At 32.1% G+C, this 17,742-nt stretch overlaps 1 protein-coding gene across 1 annotated transcript; it reads right to left on the reverse strand.

Moving 5' to 3' along the window:
* Positions 1-4,128: 4,128 nt before the first annotated feature.
* On the reverse strand, positions 4,129-15,784 carry LOC143617587 (aldehyde dehydrogenase family 7 member B4-like). Its single transcript, XM_077090101.1, has 15 exons — positions 15,658-15,784; positions 8,828-8,961; positions 7,722-7,808; positions 7,450-7,581; positions 7,146-7,218; positions 6,822-6,844; positions 6,685-6,748; positions 6,514-6,559; positions 6,043-6,223; positions 5,643-5,819; positions 5,382-5,546; positions 4,829-4,969; positions 4,666-4,763; positions 4,439-4,588; positions 4,129-4,261 (listed from the first exon to the last, which is right to left on the reverse strand). The coding sequence occupies exons 2-15, from the start codon at positions 8,957-8,959 to the stop codon at positions 4,207-4,209; spliced, it is 1,524 nt and encodes a 507-aa protein (XP_076946216.1). The 5' UTR covers positions 8,960-8,961; positions 15,658-15,784; the 3' UTR covers positions 4,129-4,206.
* Positions 15,785-17,742: the final 1,958 nt, after the last annotated feature.

Genomic DNA, 17,742 nt, shown 5'->3' on the forward strand with positions numbered 1-17,742 from the left:
TTTCATTATTATGTTAACTTATTAATTTTATTTTATACAAATACAACGAATTGGGGTTATGTTAGTGTTTTCTATTGGTTAGTACATAATTGAAGTGTTCATTATGGTTTATATTAAAAATAATAAAGTTATACGCAAGATTTAAAAAAAATATAGTCATAACATTATTATTCTAATATGTTATAAAATTCATTAAGATTCACACCTTGATTATAATGTAACTTAATAGAAATATTTATTATTTTTCTGAATATTTGTAACTTGATCATGTTCCTTATTACATTTTAAGGATATTCCATTTTCATATTCATTGTAAAAAAAATAGTTAATCAAGTTAAAAGTCATTTATTATGCTTTCATAAAATCTGAAAACTTTGCTTCTTCTTCTTTCTTTCTTTTTCTCTATAAGTTGTTAATATATATATATATATATATTGATTAATTAAGTATTCCAACAACTTTCCATAATGTTAATTAATAAGTAATAACACGATATTAGTATTCAAAATTTAAAAATTCCTTATCCAATACTTTGAATTATTTTAGATAAAAATCACTACCTTTACCTTATGCAACTTTAAATATTCTAATATTCAACTAACTTCAAATAATCACTGTTATTTGAACAATGACTATAAGGTTGGTATGTCTTTGTTATTTTCTTGTGAATTACATTCATATAAAATGAAACAAATCATTTTATTATATTTTAATTTTCAGTTATATATGTTGCTTGATTATACAACTTTTAATTGTAAAATATAAAAGCAATTAAAAATTTGTCATACACAGAATATTAATGACAACAAATTTATCATGATCAATCAATTTTAGATTCTAAATATTCTAAGGATGATTATATCATCAAAATTTAGGGAATTTGTTTTTGGGATAATTATGTTTTTCAGATAAACATAAATTGATGATCTCAAATGACATAATATTAACTGGGTGTTGCTAAACGTACCCCCCTCCCATTCATTTTTACTAAACATACACTCTCCTTCAAGTTTTACATTAATACAATTTAGACCTTTTTGTTGTTTTTTGTCATTTTGTTATTTTTTTTATCATTGTTATTTTTATAAATGCATTTTTTTTCTATTTTTATTTAACAATTTTTTTTTTCTATTTACCCTTTTATGTATATTTAAAGCCTTTAATAAAAACATATTTTTTCTTACTTAGAAAAATGTTTTTTTTTCTTATATGAAAAACGTTTTTCATTTTTAAAGAAATATTTTTTTCTATACCCGTTTTAATCTTTTTGAAGGGCGTTTTTTTAAATTTAAGATATAGATTGCATTTTTTTATAAAAAATAATATTATATTTTATAAATAAAAAGGTTAAATAACATACAACTTGATAAAAAAAAGTTGACTCTTTTCTCAGATAACATTAATCTCATGTATCCAAACCTAACAAATAAAATCAAAGTGGTTTGAATACATTTTTAAAAAATTAAAAAAATAAAAAATAAATAAAAAACTAGCTAGAGAAAACATACAGTACTTTTTAATACATGTAAAAAAAATAAACAAACTTTTGATAAGATCTTAAAAAAATAAAATAATAAAGTCAATAACAAAAATATATAAAAACTGTAAAACAAAAATAAAAATTTAATAGTTTTTTATTTGATATTTTAAGAGAATTATAAAATAAAATAAGAGGGACTAACATGTCAATTACAAATGTTAAGGGAAAATGAAAGTTCAGGGGGGGTGTATGGATAGCAAGGAAGGGGGGTACGTTTAGCCTAACCCTATTAATTGTTTAAAAGGTATGATATTTATGTGTATGGAGTATTTTTTTTTGTTGGTTTCATGGATATATTTATCACCATTAAGGGTTGGTAATTTGGTATGTACTTGAAAGAACCTTATTTGTCGCACGGGCAACTATATGTGGCTACATCAAGAGTTACAAGCAAATATGGACTAAAGATTTTGATTTTTGATAAACAATGTATACCAATCAATACAACAAATGTGGTGTACAAGGAAGTTTTTTTACTTATTTGTAACATATTTGTTTAACCTTAGTGATGTAATTTATACAATTTTAACGTAAAATGTAATTGCATTAATAATATATGATCATTTTGTTAACGGAATTTTATTTAATGGCTAGAGTTTAAAATTTTCTTCAATTACCCGTGTAATACACGGGCCTTAAACTAGTTATGTAATAAATCAGTGGTAAAAGATGTTAAAAATGCATCCGAATTAAAATGGGTGTGTAGATTGGGGGTGTCGTGGAAATCGTTAGGCGCTAGTCGTATGGTTGGATATGGATTAACGATTAATCGAGATTATTATGGATGAGCTGGCCGATTTGGAATAAATAGCGATTAGTATGGGTTTTTAATCGGTTAGCGTGTACGAATAATTATCGATTTATACACCCTATATTTGCTTGACTTCCTTAACTTGATTCTGGCAATTAAGGAGGTGTTTAATTCATCATCATCATCATCATCGTACTCAGTATATCCCACCAATAGCAATGCTATGGTAGGGTCTGAGGAGGGTAAGATGTAGACAGCCTTACCTCTATCCCATAGGGATAGAGAGGCTGTTTCCGGTGAGACCTCCGGCTCGATAGTAGTTTTGCATCAAGCCTTGGACATAAGGCACATAGCACTCAATCATCGGGACACCGGCTGATCGGTGCATGTGCCCTTGTCTTTCGGCTATCAACGCCACCACATGATGCCTGATTAACCTTCCGCCACTTTTAACGTTATTTTCACGAGATTAGTAAAATAACGTCAAAATTAGTGCAATTTTACTTTTGCCCACCCGAGGGTTCACACATATATACATTATATGCGCGCACCGCAAGCAGGGCGTTTAATTGAACTTCTAAAACTGCGTATTTGCTATTTGTTTGTTGAAAAGAAAATGTGTTTGGTAAATATCCTCAAAAACTTCAAATTAGAGTTTTCCAAAACTGGTTTTTGTTTTTCAAAAAGCAAATAAGCAAATTAGCAATTTTAAAAGCTCACTCAAACACTCCTAACTACAATCAAACGAAATCATATTTTTATGCAACGGAAAATAAATAGAAAGATATAAAATAAATATTAGTAAAATAAAATGGATATAAAAACTTATTAGATATCATTGTCCACGGTAGGGATGAGCTCGGGATGGTACCGGTACCGATCCCGAAAATTCGAAATGGTTGGTACCGGTACCGGTAACGAAATGTTCGATTCGGTACCGGTATTTCGTGAAAATTCGAAATATACCGGTACCGTACAGATACTGAAAATTAAAAACTTGGTACTGATTCGATACCGAAAATTAAAAACTGGTACTGATTCGGTACCGAAGACGCTCATATCTAGTCCACAGTATCTAATAAGCTCTACATACCATTGATAGTTTACTGTTACTTAGGGATTTTGTGAAAACTTAATTCACGTGGAGAGACCTTATTGTTGTGGCCTAGACGGGATGTTACAAGCATATGTATAAATTTGTTTCTATATACTAGATTAGTCTCCCAAATCATTTAGGCTTCTTGTAGATTAATGCATTGTATGCCGTCTGTATAAGAACATGAACATGGAATACTGTTTGGGAGTTAACTGAAAACCTAATGAGCAAACATATGGAAAAAAAAGTTATCAGATAGAAGCACACAACCTCATTTAAGATGTTTTGTAATCACTCAAACTAGTAAACATATAGCTTTAACTAATTATAATACGGGTTTGACGGGCTAAACCGAATAACCTGATTAGGACGTTTTGACCCTACTCAACCCGACCCTAATTAGCTTAATCGTGTTTGGGCATTTTCGACACCCCTAGGTATATACAAGTGTTGTGATTGTTATTAGTTATTTGCTGGTGTACATGTGTGTGAAATTTAATCATCACTCAGTGTTCCAAATTTACCATTGCTATAATCTTGACCATGGCAAGAACATGATTCAAAGGTGTGTGTTCAGTCATAATTGTATTGCACTAGTCAATAAACAATACAATCAATCGGTGAACAAGGGCCCGATCCAACACTTGGGCTCAAGCTCGTCTATTAAACGAACTACAATTTGGGCTACGCGTTATTTATAATCATTTAAGTATCATAATTCAAACATGTAAATGTAAACTAAGCCACCCCTTCCCTGACAGATTACAATACGAAAAGCGCAGTCGACCTTACGTGACATAAAGTGAATATGCAAATTCACTAGCCGAAGTTGATCCCTTGGGCAAGTGGCAGCTCGCTCCCATAGTTGATCGTACTGAAACAAAATATAACTTTTGTAATCATATTTGACACACTAGTTATTTACAAAATAAAAATAAAAAAAATAAGATAAAACGCATTGTGGGTCAACCCCGACCCTTTTGACCGGTACAAGAGGTTACTCGTTTTCCACCTTCTGTCACAAAATAAACAGGTATATGGTGAAACTTACCAAGTTGATCGCCTCATATACTGTTTCCATGAGTCGCTTCCTGCTTCACGGCCGCCACCTGTACCCTTTTCCCCACCGAAAGCCCCGCCAATCTCAGCACCATTGGTTGGTATATTTACATTAACAATACCACAATCACTTCCTTGAGGTCTGCCATGAAAAAAGTACCATATTAGAATCGGAAACTGATTCACTACGTATAAATATAATAAGACACTGTCACTCACCCGATCCATTTAAAGATAACCTCTGGCGAGCGGGTGAATATAGAACTAGACAGTCCTTGTGGTACTGAGTTGTTTATTTCAACAGCTTCTTCAAACGTCTGTACAACACGTAGAATATTAGATATATGATTGCATTCATAGATGAATTGCAATAAAAACTGACCTTGAATTTTAGGACATATAGGACAGGACCAAAGAGTTCTTCTTTCACAACATCGGCACTCGGTGAGATTTCAACTATCGTGGGTTGTACAAAGTTTCCTTCAGATTCTATAATTGAACCACCTGTGAGGATTTTCCCTCCCTGTAAAAGGGTCAAAGGTGTAAATTTTTAACGTGTTCAAACGAGTCAGGTCAGGTTGACCTGCAAACATTTTGTCGTTGATATATTAAATATGTCGCATAAAGCAATTTAGAAGGTCGTGACACTTGACTAGGTCATGGATGACTTTTAACCGGTTTGACTCGTTTCCATTTTAGTTAAATAAAGTAGCATAGAGAATTGCAGAAACTATTATGATAAAATAATGATACACTTTAAATAAAGGCATGGATGACTTTTAACAGGTTTAACCCGTTCCCAATTTGGTTTAGAGATCAAATTTTCACTTGCAAGCAATAATATATAACCCATATTGACCTGCTTTAACATAAATTTATTGAAAACAGTTTCTTATAATACCCAACACTGCAAACGTCTCAAAATTTAGGCATACCTGAGATTTAATAACTTTAATTCCCTTTTCAAAATTCTCCCTCGATGTTCGAGTGTGCAATGGTCCAAGCAATGTACCTTTCTCTAAAGGATCCCCAATCTTGACTTGTTTATATGCTTCCAATAATTGACCAACAACAGAGTCATAAACCTTCTCATGAACAAGCTTTCATAAAAAAAAATACATAATTAGCATTAAAGAACACCTCTTCAGTAAAACGTATATAAATAAATGATGAAATCGTTTCGTAGTTGAAGTTACCAGTCTACGACATGTTGTGCAGCGTTGACCAGCTGTACCAACAGCAGCAAACAAGACGGACCGAACAGCAAGTTTAATGTCGGCATCATCCATGACTATTAAAGCGTTGTTGCCACTTAATTCAAGCAGGCATTTACCAAACCTTTGACTCACCGTTTGTTGAACCATGAGACCAACCTGCAGTTGCCATGTGCCACATCTCAAACAATAGCAAATATCTAGAAACAAACACCTACATTCATGCATATGGTCTGACAGATGCATTTAGAATGCATATAAAAAAAATTATGTATGCATTACCAAAAACCAACATATCAAAAAACTCGTGATTATGAATTGATAATGGATGCCAATTTTCGGCAAAATATTATTATATAACAATAGGTGATTGAGTTACTACCTTTGAACTTCCAGTGAAGGAAACGAGGGGTATACGTGTATCTTTTGCAATAGCTTGACCAATTTCAGCACCCCCACAAAATGAGGTGAAAATAGCAGCTGGTAAATTGTTTTTCACTAGCACTTCTCCAATTAATTTGGTCATTGCTATTGTTATTAAAGGTGTAGTTGGTGCACCTTTCCTGCAATCATACCGTATAAAAAAATCAAAAAACCATTGACAAATTATCTTTCTTAATGAGAGAAAAATATATATATAAGATAAAAATGCCATTCCGTCATAATTGTCATTTTGCATCAATTTCTTGTGTAGTTTAGTTCAATCCCGGCTTATTTACACAATTAACCACTGTTTTCAAAATTTTATATCTCGAAAATGACATTTTCCAGCCTTTCATTATTATCAGTAAAATAGATGAAGACTTGGGTGATAATTGACGAGGATACAAAATACTTTATTGTGAAGACTTACCAAACAACACAATTCCCACAGACTAGAGCAATGCATGCATTCCATCCTACATAACAGAAATTAATAATTAGTAAAAGAACAAGAAAAATCACCTGTATGATTGTCTATTTGGTTATATCTACAATAAGAAGTCTAAATCAATATATTATTAGTAAGGGCTAGAATGCTCACCAAGAACAGCACATGGAAAATTAAAGGCTGTAATGACACCGACTACTCCAAGGGGATTCCACATCTGTACATAGTTAATAATAAATAAACGTAATGAATGGATACAGATCTAGTAAATTAAAAATATTTAGACGCACCTCGAGCATCATATGATTTGGACCTGTCATAAACCAACAAGGATTATTAAAAAATAACAAGAAAGTTTTATGAGGTTGTATTTAAAGCAACTATGAATTGGTCACTCTTAGGATACAAAAAAATGTATAACATAATACAACAGTTTACGAGGTTGTAAATGTTTAACTACACTTTACATAACCTTCAACTGGTTTGACCAATTCAACTTGTTGCAATCTGACCCAAGTTTCAAACTCGTTGGAGATGAAATAGAACTCAAATTGAAAAATGTAATGTTTCTTTATTTCTAAATAATTGATAGGAGCTAGAAATATAGGGCTTACGTTCGGAAGGTATGACCGATCCGTTTAATTGCAGGCTTAACCCCACTGCAAAGTCGCACATATCAATAACTTCCTGCCATTAACATAAAAATGACCTATAATTAGCTTTCCTAGGTCGAAGTTTGAGCAGAACACAAAGTGAACCAAAGAGGCAAAGAAGCTATGCAAAGTGCATAATGCTTCATAAGCGTAGAAAAATCATCCTCAGAACAGTTCCACAGATGCAAAGAAGATTATTCATCTATCACTTATCAGCCTATATGATTAACAGATGTTGAATTTTTGAGAAAAGGTAAACACATACTTGAACTTCCCCTATTCCTTCTGGAAGAATTTTTCCCATTTCAAGTGATAAAAGCCGACCAAGGTACTCGAGCTTGGCTCTCAATGCATCACCAATCTGTCTAACAATCTCACCTCGTTTTGGTGCAGGAAGCTAAGGAAAAAAATACATAACAAATTAACAATTACACAACGGTAAAAGAGATTACAGACCATTCTATTGTACTCATTCTAAAAACATAACAGCAAGCTAATTGAGTAGATATGAGAACACCTATACAAACTATTACTTACTTGCATCCAAATATTTGAGGCTTTAAAACAAGCTTGCATGCCCTCCTCATAATCTTGTAAAGAAGCTTCTACAACTTCAGCAATGGGCTGGATCAGCAAGATAGCAAACAGTTACTTTCTTAGAAATTTGCCATTCGAACACAAACTGTTGACTGATACAACCAATATATAACATCAACATAATTAATAATCTTGGTGTATACTTGTCACTTGTCAGATTAGAGTTCAAAAGGAACTCAGAAGTGGAGTTGCCAGTTTCAGATTTCTGTTGATTTTGCTTCTATATTATTCCACCGAAATTCTTCTTCTAATACATCCTACATCGACCAATTTCATGGCCAGATAGAATTTACATATGGGAAAACAACCTCAAATGATCCTCAGCAAGATGTTCTCATTTTGATTGCAAATATACAGTTAGTATGAAGATCAATTAGGTGGATAACTAGGGCAGCAAACGAGCCGAGCCATTCGTGAGCTACTCGAGATCGCATTGATAAAAAAATCTAGAAACGAGCCGAGCTTTTTTCGAGCTTGAGCCTTGCATGGGAAGCTAGTATAGGCCCATCGAGCCCTTACGAGCTCGAGCCTTGCATAGGAAGCTCGTTTAGGCTCGTCGAGCCTTTACGAGCTTTTAGTATTTTTTAAGTGTGACTACTTTTAAACTTCTATGTATTACTTTTACACTACACGGTCGAGCTCGAGCCGAGTTTAAGCTCGTTTAATATTTTCCTCAAAATATATCAAATTAATTAAAACGTATATAAAGTAACTAACAAATAACAAATGAGTACGCGCTAAGCCCGAGCTTGAGAAAACGGCTCGGTGACTCACGAGCCGAGCTCTAGCTTCAGAAAAAGAGCTCGAAACGAGCCGAGCAAGCTCTCGTAAAGTCAAAACGAGTCGAGCTCGTGTCGTTTACACCTCTAATATTCTCAAGCAATTAAAATTAAAATATAAACCGTATAAGAAAAACACCAGAGGTTTAATAACCCTAACTCTAGTGTCCAGATTCAATCAAATCATCAAAAACTTACAATAACTCCAAAATTCATCTAAATCAACCTAAAAATCAATACACAATAGCAATCAAACTATCAAACCACCTTATTATTAGCAGGATTAACAGAGGAGACAAGAGAACCACTTCCTTTCCAGTAACCGTCAACAAAGCCACCGGAGTTTCGAGGCGCAATGCCGATCTCCGTCAAAAACTCATACTCCTTACCAAAACTCATATCTGCACCAACACACTGTAGTTTATTATCTTATCTATGTTAGAATAAATATATATTTTATATATATTTTATATATGACCCTTATGATTATTTATCTTATTATTGATCATTGACCTAAATAACCTTATGTTTATAACTGGTAAATCCTTGATGGACGGAATTACCCTTACTAACATTAATAGGGTTTCCCCTTGGGTGTATATATAAAGAGCTTATTAGAGAGGTTAATAACTAATGATGAATAATAACACCATAAGAATCATCCCCTACCTCTCTCCCTCAAATCGTGTTCATCAAGAACACCTAATCTCCATCCTAACCATACACCCTAAAGGGGAACTCGATCAGATTAAGAAGATGTCAATCTCAAACACAACTGGATTAACAGGTATTACATATTTCCTTGTTTACATTATATCATCGATTATAGAAACTGATCAACATATGGTATCAAAGCATGATGTTGATTAATCAGTTTCTTCGATGTCCATAAAAACTGGAATTAAAATAGGAAACGAGTTTTTGATTAAAACCCTTATGTTTACGGTTTTGATCATCATCATAAAACTGATTGGATCTGATGTTCGTATTACTTCTAACGAATTGTTAGGTCTGATTAAAACCTGTTCATTATAAAAACCTGATTACTTTCGAAATCTGTTTTACAAAACATTCAGATTTCGATTCCAGTATTAAATCTGATAATATAATCGAAAACAGTTTCGTAAAATTCTTGAAACTGTTCTTGTTTTTTTTTCGAAGATGTTCTTGAAGAACATCATAATTTTCGAAAACTAACCTTAATTAGGATTAACTTGGGAAAATGAAATCTGTTAAAGAGATAATATTATCTCTAAGTTTAATTTCAAAATCTTTTAAATAAAATAAAAGATATAATTTTGAAATCTTATTAAAATTAGAGATAATCTAAAACTTTAAAGAAATAATATTATCTCTAAGTTTAATTTCAAAATCTTTAATATAAAATAAAAGATATAATTTTGAAATCTTATTAAAATTAGAGATAATCTAAAACTTTAAAGAGATAATATTATCTCTAAGTTTAATTTCAAAATCTTTTAAATAAGATAAAAAGATATAATTTTGAAATCTTATTAAATTTTGAGATAATCTAAAACTTTATAACAGAATCTCCCAAATCCCATAAAATTAGGAAAAGGTTATCAGGTTGATTATTCTTTTCGAATTCTGCTAATGTTGCGAATCAAGGCATCTATTCACAACAACTGGACTCTAATCGCAACAAATGAAATGTTGCGAAATCGCATGATGTTGCGAGAATTACATATTATCTTGCGAGTAACATGTTGCGAATGTCCACTAATTATGTTGCGATCAGAACCTAGCATCACAGAATGTTGCGAAGGGACATATGTTGCGAAAAGTCGCTAATGTTGCGAACCTTAAGATGTTGCGAGTACTCTTAATCGCAACAATTATGTTGCGAGTGCTTTAAATCGCAACAATGCTGATTACATCACAACAACTCCATTCGCAACATCTCTCATAACAACATCATTCGCAACATCTCTTATAAAACATCAATCGCAACATTACTTATGACTGCACTGTTCGCAACATCTAAAATCCCCTAACCAAATTCGCAACATCACTTCGAAGAAATCGCAACTTTACTTATATCTTACATGTTGCGAAATGATCAGAAACCCTTATATATAACCTAACTGATTAAGGGGCCCTGCTCCGTTAAATTACTTAACTTAAATAACACTTATAGTTCACTTCTGCCCAACGGTGATGTGTAACCTAATATTGTTATTTAAGTCTAATTAAGTATGTCACTTAAAAGTGTATGTCCTAACGTTATCAGACATTCGCATGACTTTAGTTTTGCTTAACTTAAACAACACTTCATGAGTTCACTTCTGCCCAATGGTGATGTGGTAGCTTAACAAAGTTGTTTTAGTCTAACTAAGCATAGTCATCTAAAAGATGAGTATCCTAAAATTGCTAGATACTCAAATGACATTAACTTTGCCTTAAATACCTTAAATGTCTCAATTCTGCCCAACGGTGATTTGTTACATTTATGTATTGCAAACTTACCTTGTGCATAACAACTTGATTGTTCCAATTCTGCCCAACGGTGATTTGTTACAATTATTTTCGCACAAGAATTTTATACTTAAATAATACATTTTCTGCCCAACGGTGATCTATTTTATTTAAGTATAATAAAATTAATTTTGGTGTTATACTTAAAATTATCACATCTTCATAATGATCCTTACATTAATGATCCTTCATTAATGATCCTAATTTCAGTCTGCCTTATTAGATTACCCATAACATAAATCACTCTAAAATTCTTCTATAAAGTTTGAATCTCAAACCTAAATCATCCACTCTTATTACAAAACCTAAGAAGAGTTTTGCTTCTAAAAGGGTCTTATAAAATTTGCCCTTTTGAGTCTTGATTATCCTTAAAGACTTGAAATTCTTACTGCTCATTCTGATAAAAGTATTACAGAAAAGCACTTGAGCATAATCAGTGGGATAAATAAATATGTCTCTTATGATAATCAAGAACTCCTTACATGATTCCTATCAGGTGAGCAATTATGGATTCTAAAATTCTTAAGACTAACGTTTTTTTTTCCTATGGAAATAATAGAATCAAAACAATTCCTAAGATGCATGCAAAACACTCTAATTCTAAATAAAAAGGTTAATTGGCATTTGTGAATACATCCTAATATTTAATTCCATGACCCATAAACTGAGAGCTTATACATGGAACTTAATGAAGTCTTTTCAGTGTATTACTTTTCCACCAGTACAATTAGATGCCTTAAGAATCAACTATAACACTCAGAAGTACTAAAGGAAACTGAGTGTGTTGCTAGCAATATATGTACAGGAAAAGGAATGCCTAAAATTGAAAATCAAATGTTATTCACCTTACTACCACTAAACCTTAAAAGAGGATAGTTCAAAAGTCTTGAAACAAAATACAAGTACTGCTTCCAGCTCTAAGTTCTCAAAGGGAAAGTCTCACTGCAAAATCATGCCATTAGACTAGGCACGAGCAAAGAGACTATCCATACCTCAAGGGAACAGTTGGCTAAGAAAGGTAGTTACCAATTAATGATATTTAACTCCACTAATATTAATATCCCTATTAACACATGTTAGTTGAGTTTAGTTTTATACGTTTCCTTATCAGAAATCGATAATAATTAAGATGAGAGTCAGTGACTCATTTAGTGTTAAGGTTGTAATAACCATAAAAGCTGTTTTGTATTAAGCTTTATGATACCTTAAACATTCTAGAGTTTACTCAGAATTTAGTATCAATACTAAAGCTACATTTTGACAGTTATAAGGTTTTAAATGACCAAAACAAAGTCACTACTAACTAAAACTATCATATTATCGGTCGTTATTATCTGAATAGAAACCTTATAAGATAAAACTAAGCGATGCTACAAATTTCACAACCTTTTGTTATCATAGAAATGAGAATTTAACAAAAGATAAATGAGACTTACGTACTTCATCCATTAAGACCAAAATTTTCATGAGAAATCATGACTCGGTTGACAAAGGATGAATTGCCATTAAATCTCATTCTTAGTGATTTGAAAGCATGTGTTAAATGCCCTAAATATAAACTGGATAAAGGGAGTAAGTGAGGTCCACCATAAGTTATAATTCACTGCTATTAGTGGAGCTTAGAAGAATATCAACTTGTATCTAATCTGTTTCCTACTGGACAAGTTCTTTAAAGAAATCAATTCATATATACTTATCAGTATTCCTTCTAAATATGTCCTTAAAATTTCTTATGAAATATGGACAATAAGGAAATCAAGTCTAAAATGTATGAAAGTTTCCTATGACATGAATCGCCAAAACTTGTATGGACTTTTAGAGGCCTAAAAGATCAGTGGGAGCACTGAGTGTCCTTATATGCAAGAGATGGGGGAGAAACAACTTAATTTACCTCATAAAACATCCCTTGTATAAGACACTGCTCCATTATATCCTGTCTCCTTAACATTTAATGCTACTCCTAACAAATTTTGTTGGATACCTAAATATGGGAAAACTTAGATTTCTTACCAAGACTAATTAATATAATCCTCAATTAGAATTTTTTTTGGTCTTCTGATGTTGACCCTAAGCATGCTGAATTCTTACATATTTCTAAGGTCAGTAGGAGCAGTAAAAGTCCTTATCATAACTTGGCTAAGTACAAGACGCGGGGGGAGAGATTGTCGCTTACTTTAACTCCGATTACACCTCTTGTACACCATACTGCACCAACTCTTACATACTTAGAAACTAATATTGCTCCTAATATACCTGAAAATATGAAACTCCTTATAAACCCAATAATCAACTCAGGAGGTCATCTAGGTCTCAAAGGCCTACTAACTTTGATGATTATGTACCCTACCTGACTAAAGATTAAATGGATTTTGGAAGGTTTAATGATCCTACCTCTTCTAATTAAACCATTAGTATCAATCAATCTTCTAAAATAGTATAACGTTTGGGATTTGGTTGAATTACCTAAAAGGTAGTCATTACTAAACTAAATCTGAATGAATAACGTTAATACACTAAAGGTATGATTGATTGATAAAGGTATACTCAAGAGGGAATAAATTATCAAAGAACCTAGTTCCTTGTCTTACAAAAGGTTACATTGAGGATCATCACTGTTCTAGTAGCTTATAATAATTTAGAGCTACATTACATGAACATTAAAACAACTTTCCCTAACACTGGCCTACATGTTCGTAAAATAACCTGTAAGTTCTAAACTGAAGGTTAAGAACACTTAGTTTGTAAGTCAATAAAATCCATGTATGGGTTGATGCAAGAATCAATAATGAAATCATAATGCAACTCTCTTCATCAAGAACTAAGTGGATTGATTTACCTACCTCAAGATGAGTGGGAGCAACTAATGTAAACTTGTCCTTATATAGATGACATTCTTTTGACAAGTATATGTTACATGAGTCAAAGTATTGTTAACGCATATCTTGACCTAATCAATCACGGAGATACCTCTTATTTAATAGTTATCAAAATACACCGAGATAGACTCATTAGTTTTATATGTTTTACATGAAACGGGTCCTTACACTTGTAACATACAATATTGCTCTCCTTTAGAGGCTAATAGGATAAATGAGATTATTTCCTTATGCATCATTAATTAGATGCCTTAAGAAGGTTCAAATCTATACTCGTTTAGATATTGGTCACATTGCTAAACACTAGACTAATTATTTCTATTGTGAAGCATCTGATAAAATATTACAATATCTCTAAGAAACGAGACACAATAATTTAAAGAAGAAGAAGTGAGAACTAAAAAAAAAAAAAAAAAAAAAAACGGTTGACTACTAATATTCTAACTTTGTCAACTTCTGGGTATATCCTTATGTCAGCAGACATTACTATCTCATGAAGGAGTCCTAACTAACTGATAACAACGACCTAAGTTATAATGACATAATATGTTGCTGATCATAACGCAACGTGTCACTAAATGTTGTTGGAAAACTTTATCAGTTGACTCATAATTTATTAACTTCATATAAATCCAATATTGAAGACTTATTGTGATAAAGTCAGCTACCCTTATTTCTTGAACAGTAACAGTTCAAGCGGAGCTGCATTAGAATTCGATACAAGTCTAAATTATTGTTCGCTTATGACTTAAGAACAAATAGAGGAAACTAAACTTTTGTATCGAATGCATTCATGATATGCTTATGGATCCACTAATTAAAGGTCTGTCACCCATAAGTCTCCTAAATGGCCAATAATAGAGACGGGTTTTACCAATGACCAAGCGCAACTGCGTATCGTACTATGAATGATTAATTATTAATTTTTCCTCATACGTTGAAAATTTGTTTTGTCTCTAAATACGTTCATGCATGCCTAAAGACGTATAGACACTAATTATACAAATCAACGGTAAGGGCTTATTTGTCAATTTGATCCTAAAGTTAGGTTTTAAATTTGAGTTGTAGTATGATTAATGGGGGTCCTGAGTCGAATATTGATTCAACGACTGTATTTCTCTGCTGCAATTTGGGTTTAGAACTAAAATGAGTATTAACCTCTGATCAGACTAATCTAATGCTCATAATAAATAATTACTAGGCCAAGTGGGAGAATGTTAGAATAAATATATATTTTATATATATTTTATATATGGCCATTATAATTATTTATCTTATTATTGATCATTGACCTAAATAACCTTATGTTTATAACTGGTAAATCCTTGATGGACGGAATTACCCTTACTAACATTAATAGGGTTTCCCCTTGGGTGTATATATAGAGAGCTTATTAGAGAGGTTAATAACTAATGATGAATAATAACACCATAAGAATCATCCCCTACCTCTCTCCCTCAAATTGTGTTCATCAAGAACACCTAATCTCCATCCTAACCATACACCCTAAAGGGGAACTCGATCAGATTAAGAAGATGTCAATCTCAAACACAACTGGATTAACAGGTATTACATATTTCCTTGTTTACATTATATCATCGATTATAGAAACTGATCAACAATCTACACTAACAGAATCAAAATGTATATGTATATGTAATATGTATACTAATTATTACTAAACTCAAACTGTTAATATCAGTTCAGCATCATGTTGAGAGGTACCTGTAACGGCTTTGAATAATTTGGGCGAAAATGGCAGTGGTTTATGAGATAAAATGAGATGGAGAGTTATGGTGGATATATTTTTATTTATTATTGTTATTGTTATTGATTGTAACGATAACGGATTGGTGTTAGAATGTTAGGTGTACGTGTTACAGGAGAAGACTGACACGGCAAAAATGGTGAGGAAGCCATGACATGTGATGTGATGTGATGTGATGTGATGGATGAAGATGAGCATGTCACGTTGGCTAGTCGTTACTGGATACTTTATAAGAGTACCACGTTGTTTATAGAAGAAAAACGACAAAAGGCTTTATTTTAATTTTTTTTTCTTCTTTTCTTTTTAGCAATAGAAGGTGTGTGAACATATAACTAGTAGTATATAATAATAATAATAATAATAATAATAATAATAATCGGGGTATGTTTTCAAAATGACAGAAGAGACTATGAGGGTGGGCAATATGGACGTGTGGTATTTTTCAGGGGCACGAAAATTTTAAAAAATTACGATATTATATATATTTAGAACACTTGAATTTTTTTAAACCCGCTATTTTGCTAATTGTTATGTTTATTGCTAATTGTTATGTTTAAAAAAAATAGTTCACAATATTTACTTCATTAAGGCTGAAGGAGCATATTTTGTCTGACTCGGCCAGGTACATGAATTCTCAAGGCGTGTATGTTGTCATGAAATATGAAACGATTAAGTAAAGAGGGGCGATGAGTCGAGATAAATAAAATATATAAAAAATCACATAACCTTTTAAATAACCTTTTAAATAATATTGTGTAAGGTAATAACTTAGAATATAAATTCCTATTCCTTAAAATGTGATAAAACCACATAAAGAAACTATACAAGGTTTTATCTAGGTGGACTAGGTATGATGCTCAAAGACTCCTTTGGGCCTAAACACAAAGGAAAATGACTAAAGTATCTAGTTTAAGTAAACAAAGTGTCTATTTAACCAGCTTTTTCTTATATTGTTCATGCACACGTTTGAATCATTCTCGTTGACCCACACATTTTTAAATTTTTAGCTAACGAGATTTTTAACAAACAAGCCTGTGTCACGCGTCATTATTGATCAATGCACATAACAACCCATGTAGCTATCAGCATGTTGTATATTTGAAGAGGTTGATCTCCTTGCTTCTCTCACGGTACAATCCTCTTCCCACAGAGCCCCCTCTCTCCTCGGTCCACATAGACAAAATGTACTTGATTTCTAAAAGCATTTTGTGTGCACTCTTTAAAACAATTACAATGTATGAACTCTCTCCTAGATCTCTATAAACAATGTCTGCATTTACAGATTGAGTTTCTTGTTTTATAAGGAGAACCATATTACTTGATAATGACTAAAGGAATTAAACACAACATTGTTGCCAATGCGGTTTTGAAAGAATCCTGACATGCCACGATCTTGTATTTCTCGTGTATTTCAATCAGACACAATGTTTTTGAAAGAATCCTGACATTGCTCCCAATACAAATCGAGATCAATATTATATCAGACACATTGATGTTTTATGTCTTCATGTGAATTGATTATACACTAGGTAAGGCTCACAAAACATGGTCCCCAACTACTATAAAAGTACGCTTTTGTTATCATCGATAAACATTCAAACATCTTGACTTGCCACTAGCAAAAAGGCCCACATTGTTCATTCATGGAGCAAGACATGTGGATCCAAACATATACCTTCATCTCGGATTGATATACAACGCAAAGTCGATCATTACATGTCATTCCTTTGTCCCAATGCATATGAATCCAATAAATTAAGAACTTTAATAATTAATTTCTAAAGTGCATAATTCAAACAACAAAAAGGATGAGTAGTTTAACACTTTAACTGATGCGTTAATCTCATATGGATGACAATATATATCTTCTTTCTTTTGATTTAATTTGGGTTTTAAGTTTTAACTTTAAAATCGAAAGAATGTATCACTCTCTCTTAATATATATTCTTTGTTTTTTTAACCGAATATGAAAGACAATAAAGAATTATGATATTGTATAACTATTATATATTAAGTGTACTTTGTAAAGTATGACACAAACC

Source organism: Bidens hawaiensis, unplaced genomic scaffold, assembly GCF_021521415.1.
Source record: "Bidens hawaiensis isolate Kalapana, Puna unplaced genomic scaffold, B.hawaiensis_p1.1 tig00055756_1, whole genome shotgun sequence".
NCBI lineage: Eukaryota > Viridiplantae > Streptophyta > Magnoliopsida > Asterales > Asteraceae > Bidens > Bidens hawaiensis.